Consider the following 14,488-nt stretch of genomic DNA (forward strand, 5'->3'; position numbering starts at 1 on the left):
GGAAACATTTAAACATCGTAACAATCTACACCAATCAACCAGTTTGATCTAGGTGAAAAACTAACGTTTTAGTTTATTAAATTTCTGATCACATAAAGCAACGTTAACATAAAGTACCTTCTAAATAAAAGACAATCGAGTTATTGAACCTGTAAAGTTGAGACACACCGTTTCAAAAGACGAAATACAGACTTATTAAAAATCAGTACTGCCTATTTCTAAGAAAACGAAAAAAATATACTCTTCTGCCAGAGATTAATTGAAAATAATGTAAAATAAAAAACATAACATCTCAAAAGCTCTTTTTGCTTTATGTTCGTGAATCTAGTTTGAATTTCATTCGAAAACAAAACACAATGCATTTATCAGGGCAGCGGTCATGCCATATTCCATTTTCTACAATGTTCCCTTGTGAGCTTCAGGTTAAACAAAAAATTCCCTTATGGGGTACATTGTTCATTTGCCATTTTGAATTTCTGATTACAATTCCATCGAAACCAATCAGAGGTAGAGCTGAAGTGAAATCTATGAGTTTTATTACCTTGATCTAAATCAAAATGAGGTTTTTTTCTATTCACCATAATCTATAATGGTTAGAGAATACGAAAAAGTGCAAAAGTAAAAAGAAAGTCCATGTTCTCGAAAATTTATTATGAACCCCAGCACATTAGAATGAAATAACCATGTAAAAATGTAAACCAACTATAACTAAGAAACTACATTTATATAAAGCTTCACCAAGAATGCACATAATAAAATATTAAAATATTTGTAAAATAGATGGAAAAAGTGTTGCCATACAATAAATATCTTTAATTGTACACATGAAGTATCTTTAAACAAAAACCGCCGAAAACTGACCTTCATCTATTGAGATTTAAATGTATAAGCATGAATACATTATCGTATTTAAAAACTTGAATGTTTAAAATTACAGAAAACTTAACTTATGTACAGAGGAAACGAAACGGGTACTATGTAGGGTACAAATTTACATTCCTTTTAAATATTTGCTTTAACCAACAATGTGTCCGCGCTGTACAATAATGTTGGAAATGCATTAATTTTGTGCAGATTTGTTTCAATTTCGATTCATTTGTGGGGAGACCGTTTGGAATTAAAGAAACACTAGATAGTGAAAGCCTTCCATGTAATTTGGTGAATCCGTTAATCAGCATTTAAACATTGAACATTTACATTGACCTGGAATGTCCACTGCCACTTAATGATGTTCTGAAGTCAACCATTGTGAGACAATGCAGTTAGACTGGTCCCCTGCCTCAAGGATAATGACAGGCACTGGGCTGACAAACCCACTAGTTTCATTGGCTAGATTATAGACTATTGACCCATAACCACAGTGATACAACAGACACATTAATGTAATGTAGTATGCAAGGTCAAAGTTCATCTGGCAGGTTGTAAAGGCCAGTATATATAATACAATATCATTTTGAGATTGCAAGGAAATGAAACAACTGTTCAGTCACGAATCTATCACAGCAAAAAAAACCGAAGGTATTGAGGTGTTAAGGTTGAGATATAATAAGAGACAATAAGTAACCGATAAACCAAGGACTGCAATTATATAAATATACACAATCTGAATAATAAAACATGTTTACACAATAAGGTATCTTGTATAAAAAACAAATAGAGTCAAATTTCAGGGATCTATAAGTTGAAAAGCTGAAAGTGATTTGTGCAATAAATGAGCCCATAGTTGATTTAAATATCTCGTGTGAACATTTGGTTCAGTCACTCAGGCTTAGCTTTTAAAGGTGTCAATTACATTTTGAGGTTAAAAAGGGTCTCAAAGGTCAAACTCAGCTTTGTGGTGCACTAAATTATTACCCTTTAAGAGTGAAAGTTGTGGTCATAAGAAACCCCTAAAAAGCTTATTATTTCATTGCCTCGAAATACCATGTTGATCACATGAAATGTAATTTTCGTTTCCTCAAAATATTAATTGAGGGAATATAATAATACTGAAATATTATAGCGAGGGGAACCAGGTTTCACTATTTCATTTGATATGAGAACAGCGTCTTGTCTAATCAAATTTATTTGTGACGTCAATTCGCATTTGCAGTAGCATAAAGTAAGAACTGGGCTTTACGCTTTCAAAGTCTGCTCTTGTAATATTGCGCCAAAGGCAAGCGCATATTTGACCACTTGGACCTGTCAAAGTGCGCAATTTCGTTACCTTCACACTGTTGAAGCAAATCAGTCCCCAAAATAATTGAATGCATAATGAAACTTGAAGTTTTTACTGCTGATTCCCTTAAAAATCTACATACTTTTCATAAAAAGAACGATACACAACCTGTGAACACTTGATTTGCTTTTTTTTTTTTGAAACCTATTCACTTCAACCAGTGCAGAATTGAGTTGTCTCGCTAAGATACCACATTGAAAATCTCCCTTAATTTACTCTCAAAAAAGTTTCTGTCCCAAAACTGACATGCCAGGGAGAAAATTAGCCACACTTATCTTTTTCCTAATGTTCAAATTAAAAATCAACAAGTAATGTAGATCACTATTGACATACATGTAGCACAAGCTCTTATTTGGTCTTTTTCTGGAAAGCTGGAGAATCACATTGATGCATAAAGATTTGTCCTTTGGGGAAATGATTTGCTTGTTTAAAATCCTCTGATATGTCATCAATTGAAAGTTGCAGAATGTATGTGTGTTTTAACCTTAAAGATCACAAAGGTCAGGGTCGGAAAGTTTTTGCCTTACTTCAAGTTGTCGTAGCTTCTTCATGTCTTCGATATCCTGCTCCTTCTGCTTCATGAGTCTCTTCAGTTGAGTCAGCCTGTTCTCTCGGTTAACGTACGATGTTGACGAACCCCCTTGATGGACATCTGACAGAGAGGATATCGAGGTATCCTTATTGAAGACACTCCTTGGGGCCACTGACGGGCTACTTGTCTGTTTGCCGTGAGGCTTGAGTTTTGAGTTATCTGTTTTCTTCAAAGAAGATTGCGCTGCTGGCGAGGTCGAATTCCTCTTTCTCCTACTGTCTGATTGGGTTGCCTGTTTTATATTAGGGTCTACTAAAGACATTTTTATGACTTTTGATGGGATTGCTGGCGAGTTTCTCCTTCGACTTACAGTCGATTGTGGCGATGACAACACCCCCTTTTGGCTGGTGTTTGATTGCACAGCTTGTGTCCTGCGCTTCTGATGGTCGTTTAATTGTGGTGATGGCGTTGTGCCCTTTCGGTTGGTTTTTAGATGAATAGTTGGTGGCCTACCCCTCTTACGGACGTTCGATTGTGGCAATGTTGTGCTGCCCTTTTGGTTTGGGTTCAATGGGGTTGCTGGTGTCCTATGATTCTTACTGACATTGGACTGTGTAACTTGTGTAGTGTAATTTTGGTTCCTATTCACTGGAGGTGCTAGTGGCCTGCCTCTTTTACTGACTTTCGGTTGTAACGAAGGAGTGGTGTCATTGTAGTTGGTTGTCAATGGGGTCGCCGATGTTCTAAGCCTCTTGCCGACTTTCGGTTGTGCTGGTGGTGTGGTGCTTCTTCGGAAAATTTGGTGGCTGAATGCTGATGGTGGCCTACCCCTCTTCCTTATGCTTGGATGTGACACTGGAGTTGTACCTTTTTTGCTGGTATTCAATGAAGCAGATGGTCTCATTTCCTCATTTAGGACATCTAGTGATAGTCCAGCATCCTTTTTGTAGAATTTTAATGAAATAAACTGTTTACTTTTATTGTGGTTGTTGTTAGTCTGTGGTAAGGTTGGTCTGCTTTCTGGGGTGCTGTCAGAATGTGATGATGTGTTGGTAACATTACTAGAGCTACATTTATCAGCATAATCTTCGCTGTGAGTTAAGTGCAATTCTTGCATAGATTTACCCAAAGATTGTGTTGTCGGAATGGAAGTTGTGGCATTCTCTATGTAAGAGCCCTTGCGTCTGTTTGCAAGAACAGATTGTAGATCCTTGTAAATCTCAACATTTCCTGATCTTTCTTGGTGTTCTTTAGCATCAGGGTGTTCCACTTGAGATAAAATGTGCAGTCCCATTGCAGTCGAAGGAAAGCTGATTAGTTGCCTTTTCCCCTCAGAAGTTGTTACAAGGACCCTTCTCTGCTCTTCGGACTCTGATGGGTTCTGAGTGGACATTTCTTGGCGAGTAGGTTTCTTGATGGAATCAGTGTCTGTGCTACAGATTAAACCAACTGATGCAGTTGAAGAGACTGAAGTACATACAGAGGTTGAACAACTCAAGTCTGATGCTGCAGTGGGCAAGTGGACACTTGTTGGGATGGAAGTTGTATTACACTTACCAAAAGATTCATGGTGAAACAATGGCGTCCTCCTTAACGTCGACTGTACAGGTACACTGGTAATTTTTGAATCCCGAACTGCAACGGTCACGGTCACTGTGAATGGGACTGTACCTGATGTAGCGGGTGCTTTGTAAGGCTGTTGAGAAGATGCCTGCTCATGAGACACACGTAGGGTCTGGGGTATAAAATTCTTTATGACATTGTGTGTCGTATTGGGTGGAGCAATCACAACAACTTCCATGGGATTCTTTGGAGCTTTGTCCTGAACTAACTTTAAAAGCTGTCCATTTATGCAAACGACTGAAGGCCATGGCGTGGTGTGATGCACATTTATTGATGTGTTTGTGGAGTTAAAAATGGCACTTGACGATGACCGAGTTGCCTGCAAAGAGCATCGATTTGCGGACATCGTTTCATATGTTTTCCTTTGTATCGATACGGCAGATGTTTGTGACTGACTAGGCTGTGAAACTATTGAGAGGTCCAATGGTTCTGACTTGACTTTCGTTGCAGCAGGTTTAACACTGGGACCCCCAGTAGAGCTTATGGGTATGTTCGTATAAGTATCCTCTGAACTCTGGTTTGTTTTAACTAACTCTGGTGTCTTGTTGGAGGTCTTCGGAAACAGTCTTTTGGCTTCTTCAGCTGAGAGACTGTACACTGAGCCAATTTGTAACAATGGGACTCCCTCAGAGGCTTGAACTGTTGTTGTCTTGTCAACTGATGAATCACTTAGTAAGCTCAGTGATTCATTGTTTGTTTCTGAAATGGACAAAGTTTCCTCAGAGTCATTGCCATCGCCTTCTAAATCCAAGTCAGAAGTACTGCTGACTGGACTTTCATGGCTTGCTGTTGAAGTCTGTCGATGTAGAGTTTTCATTGGAGACAGAAGGAGATTTGTTGATAGGCTTTTGTTGTTTTGCGACGAAGCTTCTTTACAGTCATTTCTTTCCTGGTTACCACTCAAGGAAAGTTGACCACATGTATCTCGCTCGATCATCATACATGGATCAGGGCCATAACGCTTGGAATGGTCAGTTCTTGGTCCCAGGAATGTTGTAAGAGTACCAGACATTTCAGAACTCACACCTTTTGCGTATTTAACCACTGGCTCGTCACAACTCGGCTGTCTACTCATGGTACACTCGAGTTTTGGTACTGCTCTGTAATTAAGAAGGGAGCAGGCCTCATCGAATTTGCGCTTTTGAAACTGAGCCTGTTTTTTAGGACTTCGCACAACCTCCTTTATCCCTTTGTGTTCATACTGTCCAACTGTGTCAGTAATTTGATCTGGTTTGTCATGAACAAATGTTTCTTTTAACCATTGTTGGATGTGTTGCACATTCTTGACTGTCCTGTTCTTGGTTTCAGCAATAGTTTGGTTCTCCTTATGTTTGGTTGGACTTTGAACAACCTCCTTTATCCCTTTCTGTTCAGACTGTCCAACTGCGTCAGTATTTTGATCTGGTTCGTCGTGCACCAATGTTTCTTTAGAACATTCTTGGATGTGTTGCACATTCTTGACTGTCCTGTTCATGGTTTGAGCAGTAGTTTGGTTCTCCAGATGTTTGATTGGACTTCGAACAACCTCCCTTACAACATTATATTCAGACAATCCAACTGCACCAGTATTTTTGTCTGGTTCCGCATGAACCAATGTTTTGTGTGAACATTTTGGGATGAATTGCAAGTTCTTAATGGTCTTGTTCTCGCTCTGAGAAGTAATTTGGTTCTCCAGATGTTTGGTTGTGCTCTGCTTTGAACGGTGAGAGCGAAGTTCTAGCGCCTCTTGGACTTTGGCGCTAAAGTTTTGCCTTGACTCTTGAATCCTCTTCTTCTGTTCCAAACAGTTGGACTCACTGGGACTAGAATCACTAGGTAATTGAATCAGACCTTCCATTCGGAGAACGCTGTGACGAGAGAAATCAATGTCCATTTTCAAGAGGTCCAACTTGGGATTGCTCCTTGATTGAAAGTGAGAAGTGTCTGTGCGTGATGAGCCAAAATTGTTGACTTCAGAAGGAACTCTTTCTTTTGACTTCGCACGAGTGATGCGGGGAGAGCATTTCTGGTTCTGATGTATTGTTTTAGCGGGACAAGATTGAGGTTCACCAGTAGGGGCAGCAGCCTTCTGCGTAGATTTCATGCAGACTTTCTGATCCTGAACAGATTCTTTTAGGCATAAACTTTGCTCTGGCAACTGCTGCCAACCAAGAGCTGAATCTTGTACATTTAGAGCACTGCTATTAACCATAGAAATGCTCTTGGCAACCTCTTTGTCCTTGTTTGGATTTTGATGGCCTGTTGCTGTATCAGCTGATGTCTCAGCTTTTTTAGCCGATGTCCCAGAAGAGGGTGCTTTTCCGAGTGCAACCATCTTTCCTGGTAACTTATTAGCATTATTCTTGAAAACAGTTATACTTTTGGGTATGACGTTCCCTCGTGCAGTGATTAATCCCACAGTCGATGTCCCTGGACTGAGTACAAGGGATCTGAGCTGTTTGGCAGAGGGCGCTTTTTGACCTTGGATGACCTGAGATTGGAGGAGGCTATCCTCTCCCTGGACCAGAGTAACATGACGTGGCTGGCTGAAGATTCCCTTTTGTTTGGCTTCTTTGATGTTGATTTCCATGAACCCGGTAGAAAACACACCGTCTCGCAACCAACCGACTCGCTTGCACAGCTTCAGCTTTTTGGAATCTCCACTACATATAAAAAAAGACATAAGAATATAAATATAAGAAAAGGATACAACTATGGATGTACACTAACCTCAACTCCACTGATGTAAAAATTGTTACACAAACAACCCTTTGTGTGCCCCCTTATGATTTAACTGAAAAAAAGGGGGGAAAATAGAACCTGTGAAGTTTAAGGACCATGTCACACAAGGCAATATAATCTGCAACCAGCAAGCCTGAAATTTCATCTCAAACTATAGGGCAAGGCCATATTGGCTAAAAGGACACTTCCGTTGGAAAATCTTAAAGTCAATTGGAAACTTTTAAAGGGGCACTAAGGCCAAGACATGGGGCTACAGAGGCGGCATCCATGTAACGCTAGGCCTGAACCAGTTCCAGATAATCTCCACAAAAGCAAAACATTTAAATGTTCACATAATATTCTTGGTTGTTTTACTTTGCCTACAGTAACAAAAAAGTCCAAAGAAATCCTTAAATGCATGGTGTACATTTTATTGGCTTCAACTGTTAAAATTGCCCCTTGAGACAAGGCTTTAGCAACATAGTACAAACATTACCTTTCAGAAGGCAAAGCAAATAGTGCCGGTATGATTTCGTTAGATTGGTTGACAGCTTCCATCACTTCACTGGGTGGCGGATCCAGGGATGTTACCATGGTGACTGATGAAGGTTTAACCGTTGAGTCATTGCTTTCTGAGTCCGCCATGTTGAATAATCTAAGCCAAGAACTCTTGATAGATACTATTCTTAGTGTTGGTCATTATTCTGAAAAAAATAATACAAATTCTCGATCAGGAAACTTTTACATAGTACACTGTACTTACAATTTTTGGGGGTAAAATATATATAGAAAAGGCTACGTTAATTTGATTTGCACCAAACAAAGTGATACTTTGAAACTTTAACTAGATAACAAAGCCCTGCATGTTGCTATACCCTAGCTGGACCAAACCCCAGCCGCCCCCCCCCCCTCTAGATTCAAGAAGAACAAAATAAAATAAAAACACCATACAAATAAACATACACAAATCAGATCAACAATCAATAATTAACAAACGTAGCATTTCCGCAATGCAAAACAAATTATTTTGCAACTTTAATCTGACAAAAGGTCTCCAAAAATTCAATTGAATATTCTTGAAATGGTTTTCAAAACTTTTTAAAGATCACAGCAGCCACAAGTGGCTTGCATCAAAAAGCCAGTAGAAAGCCACAAATGGCCGGAAGGTTTTACTTTTACCTACTTCCATTCACATACATGTAAAGAGGTCAAAGTAAAGATATGGCCTGGTATGAAGCTTTCCAATGTAATGTTAAGATAGTATTCAATCTTCTAAACTTAATTTCCTGTTGACGTTATTGCTGTTGAAAATTTTTACTGACAAAATTTGTTTTTAATAAATGTAATGAACAAAATAAGTATTGCCCAGTGTTTTGTGACTGTTAAATACATTAAAGGAATGGTCTGTATTTAAGGGTTAAAGCAGTAACGAGTTAAATATTTTATATTTACATTTTATTCTACTATTAGTATTAGTTGACGGGCAGAGATAATATCGGGCAGAGATAATATCGAGCAAACAGACAATATCTCTGACATTGCACGGGCAGAGACATGACGAAGAGTGACTGCCTAATTTAAAAAAAAAACCTGTGAAGTAAACATATTTTTCTGCTCAAATTTGATTCTAGTGCCGCTATTAAATTTGGCTAAAATTTTGTATTTTTAACAGCAATTGTATTTGCTGCCCTCTATTGACAAAAAAGCGTCAATCAATTAACAAATAGTATATTTATAACATGTAGTTGACATCACTGTCTCAACAATGATGTACTTGCTCCCAATGTCATCCATTGTCTGAATTGTAAATCTCACACTATTACTACTAATGACCTTATTCTGGAGGTCTTTTAATATTTGATCAAAGAGTTAGAATTAAAAGCATTGCAAGCGCATGTAAAGCAACAGAAAATAACAAATGAAATGTCATGTTGTCTTAGATTTTCAGATAAAAAAAAAATTTGTAGTGACTAATTCTGATCTCAGTTAAAATAATAATTCAAAATGTAATGTCAAATTTCCATACACATTGTCTAGCATTATGTGTCTATGTGTAAATTCACATAAAAATAAATTTATTCACCATGCACTTTGGAGTCATGTCATTACTACACAAAGCATATTAAATGAAATATACTCGCCCCAAAAAACTCTCTTTAATTAAAGCCATTATACACTTTCGGTAAACAGTATTGTCCAAGTCCCACACTTCGTGTATCACAACTTATATATAAAACAACAAACCAGTGAAAATTTAGGCTCAATCGGTCATCGGAGTTGGGAGAAAATAACAGGAAAACCCACTCTTGTTTCCGCTCGTTTCAGCGTGTCATGACATGTGTTTAAAATAAATCCGTAATTCTTGCTAACGAGAATTTATATTGTTTTACCGTTTTCTCAAAAAATAAAGCATTTCATGGACTAATATTTCAAGAGAAGTCTTTTACCATTACCTTCTGTAAACCCTGTAAATTATTTGTAAATCTGTGAACTTTTTTTTTTTTTCTGAACCGAAAGGGTCCAATGGCTTTAATTGTTACATGTGGATTCAAAGAAACCGACACTACGCCGACTAAACTGCAATATCTGCATATATGGATAATTATCTACGTAAATATTTTGAAATCAATGTTAATTCATCATCTTGTTGCATCCGGATTGAGTACTTTTGGCAATAAAGTGTTGTTATTTATAAAAAATAAAGAACCACACAAATGTATCTAAACACTTTGTGGTTTTTGTTTCAATGTTCTACATGTTACATGACATAACACGGTTCACCATTTTGCAACCAAATGTTGACTTCACAAGCAAGCGACCATGTTAGTTCACAAAGTTGTAAGAAAACCAACAAATTTCGAGGGATATTTGTGTGAAGTATTTGTTCTTAATAGAAATCCAAACAGAAATAATTATTCACATAAAATATCTCTCTATTCTAAATGAAAAAATATTTTAAAACATGTTTCCAAACATCTTTTCATAAAAATGCTTTTAAAGGCCTGAGGTTCCCAACCCAAAGGCAACATGTCCCTTTCATTGATTTGTTTGCATATTGCCTTGAAATTTGTAATTTTACTTTCTGGTTACAAACTGTATATGTACATGCTAAAAAAACAATAATTCAGTGGAGCAAACCACACTTAAGACTTAACTCTGTTTCCTGGTACTGTAAAAGCAAGAATTTTGCAAATAGGGCATCTAAAAAAAAAAATACAAATTGTTTTTAAGGATATATATATCTTTTCAAGAATTGTGTACGAATAGAATTTAGAAATATTTGATTCCACAAAAATTTTAGTTTTCTTTCAACTTGTCTCCGGTTTTTCAGTAATGCATGGGACTTGCAGAGTCTATTAGGCCGGTTACAAAATATTACAAAGTCTTGCTTCTAGAGTCTTGGTTAAAGATGCTCAAGTGATGTACATGTAGGCTAAAACAACCTAACCGCTATCTAAACCGCTATCACCCAACGTAGCACTTGTCACTAGAGAGAGGACGCTATCATTCCTGTGACCACTATCATCGGGAACTAACATTTTGTTGTGGCGATAGCTGTTACAGAAATGATAGCGCCCTCTAGTGGCGAGTGGTTTAAATGGCGTTTATAGGTAATCGTGACTACATTGCTGGAGAGTCTTCAAACAAAAACTAGGATTTGCTTTGTAGGTGGTGAGGCTACGGTGTTGTACCTTTAAAATTTCATGAATTTACCTTCAAAACTTCATTCCTTTAAAGACAAGTATCCATCGTGAACTTCTGTATTCCAATGGAAACGAAGGTTGGAACAGGATAACACTAGGCGTTTATATTAGTCCTTTGCACTGGAACTGACCGCATACACTCACTGTCACACGAGGGCGCCTAAAAAGGAACCATTAAAGGAAGAGTAAGATGATGTTTTAAAGGTACAGTATACATGTAATATGTTTGAATTTGGGAGAAAAATCTACATGGCTGGCAGGCCTAGCTCAAATTGTTTAATGGACCAGGCTAAGATTGTTGTACAATAAGAATGAGAATCAAAACGAGAAAAAAAATTCTACGTCAGAGCAACAATACATCTTTTTGTATTGTGTACATTTAATTATATGTATGCATTAAAATTAGGCCTAATATAAAAAAAAGAAATTTCCTTTTATTTTTGTTCTAAGTTATTTAATTTATAGGACATGAAAAAGTGTTTGCGGGATTACACAGGGACTGTGAATGATAGGATCCATATTTCCTCCATGGCTGTAGTTGTACTTGTACAGTGTATTTTGTGGAAATTGTGTACGTGTTCACATAAAATTAGCCTATGCCTTGATTTGAAGTTGAAGAACTTGATTGAACTGAAATAGAACTTGAACTGAACCTGAAGTTGAACATAAAAACACTCAAACCTTTGGAGGACAGCTCTGTACAGATTGTACGGTGTATACATTTTTTACCATAATATAAAAAAGTATTCATGTTTATCTGATTTTCGTTTTGATGTTTTGTACATCCACACACAGTACACACCAGCAAATCGAATGACGCCCTCTATTGGTATAAAGTCAATTTTCATATAAAACCCAATTTTAGCCTTGCCACCTCATAAATATACACAGTCATGTTTAAAGCCTATACTTATTAGACCAACGAATGTCAACTTACCTCTTAATTCTTCCGTATAATCCAGAATATGAGCTCACAACTTCGAAGCAAATTAGTATCAGCGGGACTAAACATGGCGACGGAATACTATGATGTCACGTGGACCAATCAGCGCGTGAGTTGGTCGTTTAAGAGGCAGCCTCTAAATCTACCAATGAGGGCGCTGTTTAGAATTCACGAAATGGTTCAAAAACTTTGAAAACATGCTCTTTATCTTTATATACACTTTTTGTATTATAAAGGATTCAAAACGTGATATGTTTCGGTGACTTTTCCCTAAGATTAGATTAATATGGTTTGTGCTGTGGAAAGACTCGGCCTTTTCCGTACCGTCAGCCAAATCCTGAGAGTTGCATGGACAAATTGTACCATTAGAGGGCGTTTTCTCTTTTTGTCTCAGCTTTTGTTCTTTTCCCCCATTCGCACTGTACTTTGTTCGAAAAACTAAATAATAACACAAAAGTATGTTACCTGTTAACCGAAGCTTATTAAGGAGCTCTGCAATTGTTGGCCTTTAATTATTTTATTGTTTTACAAAATAAAATTTAGAAACATTGTTGGTATAGGTCTAGACAGAAATGTTTTCACAAAATGAGGAGTTTTGTGTATTTTTGAAAACTTGACCGAAGTTTTTTTTTATACTAATAAACCGTTGCTCTTTTACACCATCAGGACCAAAACTTTTTAAAAATGTTGAGTTCAAGATGCTTCTAATTACGAAAACAGATCTGTGTTCATCTAGCCTCACAGAGTAATGAGGGCGCCAAAACGTCCTTTGAATATTGCACTTTTCATTGTTTCCTATTATTGTTTAGCCAATATTAATTAAATATAGGTCCTAACCTAACGCTAAGTATTGTGAGATAGGAGAGTTGGCTATAGTTAAAAGCACACAATTTATTGCGTGTTGAGACTAGTTTCATTTCGGTTTGGTCACTCATAATCTGAAAAACACCTTTAATAACATCTCGCAACCATTTTGGCCGTTGGCGGGCGTACAAAAGTCCTCTGATTTTAAAAGGCATTAAGCCCGGTTTGGAATGCTTAATGGATTGTTTTCTTGTCGGTGACAACATTGCAAGATTATACTATAAATTCTTGTTCTATAGGCCTACAAAATCTGGCTGAGTAAACCAACATCCGGAGGCCTGGATAACTGAATGACACCTTCGATCATCAGCCTTTACGACAATAATTACATTTCAATACTACTATCCATGTGGCTATTAATAATGTTATTTAGTAGGGCCTATCCTAGACTGGACCCCTGTCTTTATCCGCAATGACTCAAAGAATGACGTCAGATGTTCAGGCTAGGCCTATCCGAACAATGACGTGTAAGAATGATTTTACCTGGTGATGAGGTCTCATGAGTGAGGGCGCCCTACAGTCTGATCGCCGTTTGTGTGGTTTGTACTTGCACCCAGCCAAACAGAATACAATTTCATACACAAAGAGAACAAATTGGGAGAATGTCTTTGCTTTACAAACGGGTAATTTAAATAATAAGTTCCATCACATAATAGATGTTAAATTTGCATCGGGATAACGAATATTGATTTTGGTCTTTACCCAAGTAGGCATACACCGGTGTGTGTTAGCGCTGCAGTGCACTGTATAGTCCTGTACACAAATATCACAGATATATTACTCGGGTGGGATTCGAACCCACGAAGTTTCATCACATCAGCACCAAACCTTCGACATCGGAAAATTTGAATCTACCAACAGATATTTGAATTTTTCAATTCATCAAATTCAATCGAAGCATGAGCAAGATCCAGGTTAAATACTTTGGTCTCGCCGTGGATTTTTGACAAATGACCTTTTATTGTCCAATAAAGCGGTTTCTACAGTTGCTCATTAATTTACTCGCTTATAAATTTAATAAAGAAGATTGTGACAAAACAAATGAGCCATTTTCTTAAATAATAAGTGCGTGGGTGTCTTACATTCTCAGACATGAAATGTGAACCATTATTATCAAGTATAGGCTTACAAATGATTATTAAAACCGATTGAAACCTTTGTAACTTGTTATGACCGTTCAGATGTGTTCATTGTTCACCTCCCTTTATGACATCTTATTGATGCCTTACATTTAGACGGTTTCCCCCAGAAAAAAAAAATGTCTCAGAACATCACAGCAGCGGTTGTGCCGGCCATTAATATTCGACATTCCTTGTTGCGCCATCGGTTGACAATGCTTGAGTTAATGACTCCAAAGAGTTTTATATTAAAAAGTTACTGTTTTAACGGAGAGGAAATTGCGCGGGAGTCCTTGTCGTGAATATCCACAAGTCACGATGAATCAACCCAAAATTAATAATTTTTTGTTTCAAAATGAGATGTGTATAGAGACATAAGAAAACAGTAATTTTTGGCGGGAAAAGTTTGTCAATAAATCTCATCTGATTCAGCTTTCAATATATCTGTCAAGAATTGTTTTACAGGCATGTTATTGTTTGGTGTTAAATTACAATGGTTTTGAGTTACACTCCCATTCCACCAGGCTGGTGCAGAAAACAATTAAAATATTCCGCAATAAATCTTTAGACAGGGAAATATAAACGCACCACACGTTTATGGATCATCGGACCGTGATTAAAAATAATATATGAATTGATACACAGAAAATGACCTAGGCGTTACTGGCAGTTCATAACAGGAATGTAGTGTGAAGATTTTGATAGTCCCATAAAAGAAATCAGCATGTACATTGAATGTTGTGCTTGGCCTAAACTATAGAGTAGTCACAATGTGCAGAGTTGAAG

The 14,488-nt window shown here is 37.3% G+C and overlaps 1 protein-coding gene across 1 annotated transcript; it reads right to left on the reverse strand.

The window, feature by feature from the left end:
- Positions 1-49: 49 nt before the first annotated feature.
- LOC139939710 (uncharacterized) lies at positions 50-11,828 on the reverse strand. Its single transcript, XM_071935796.1, has 4 exons — positions 11,715-11,828; positions 10,788-10,937; positions 7,570-7,777; positions 50-7,015 (listed from the first exon to the last, which is right to left on the reverse strand). Exons 3-4 carry the CDS (start codon positions 7,716-7,718, stop codon positions 2,704-2,706), a joined length of 4,461 nt encoding a protein of 1,486 aa, XP_071791897.1. The 5' UTR covers positions 7,719-7,777; positions 10,788-10,937; positions 11,715-11,828; the 3' UTR covers positions 50-2,703.
- Positions 11,829-14,488: the final 2,660 nt, after the last annotated feature.

This window comes from Asterias amurensis, chromosome 7 (assembly GCF_032118995.1).
Source record: "Asterias amurensis chromosome 7, ASM3211899v1".
Lineage (NCBI taxonomy): Eukaryota > Metazoa > Echinodermata > Asteroidea > Forcipulatida > Asteriidae > Asterias > Asterias amurensis.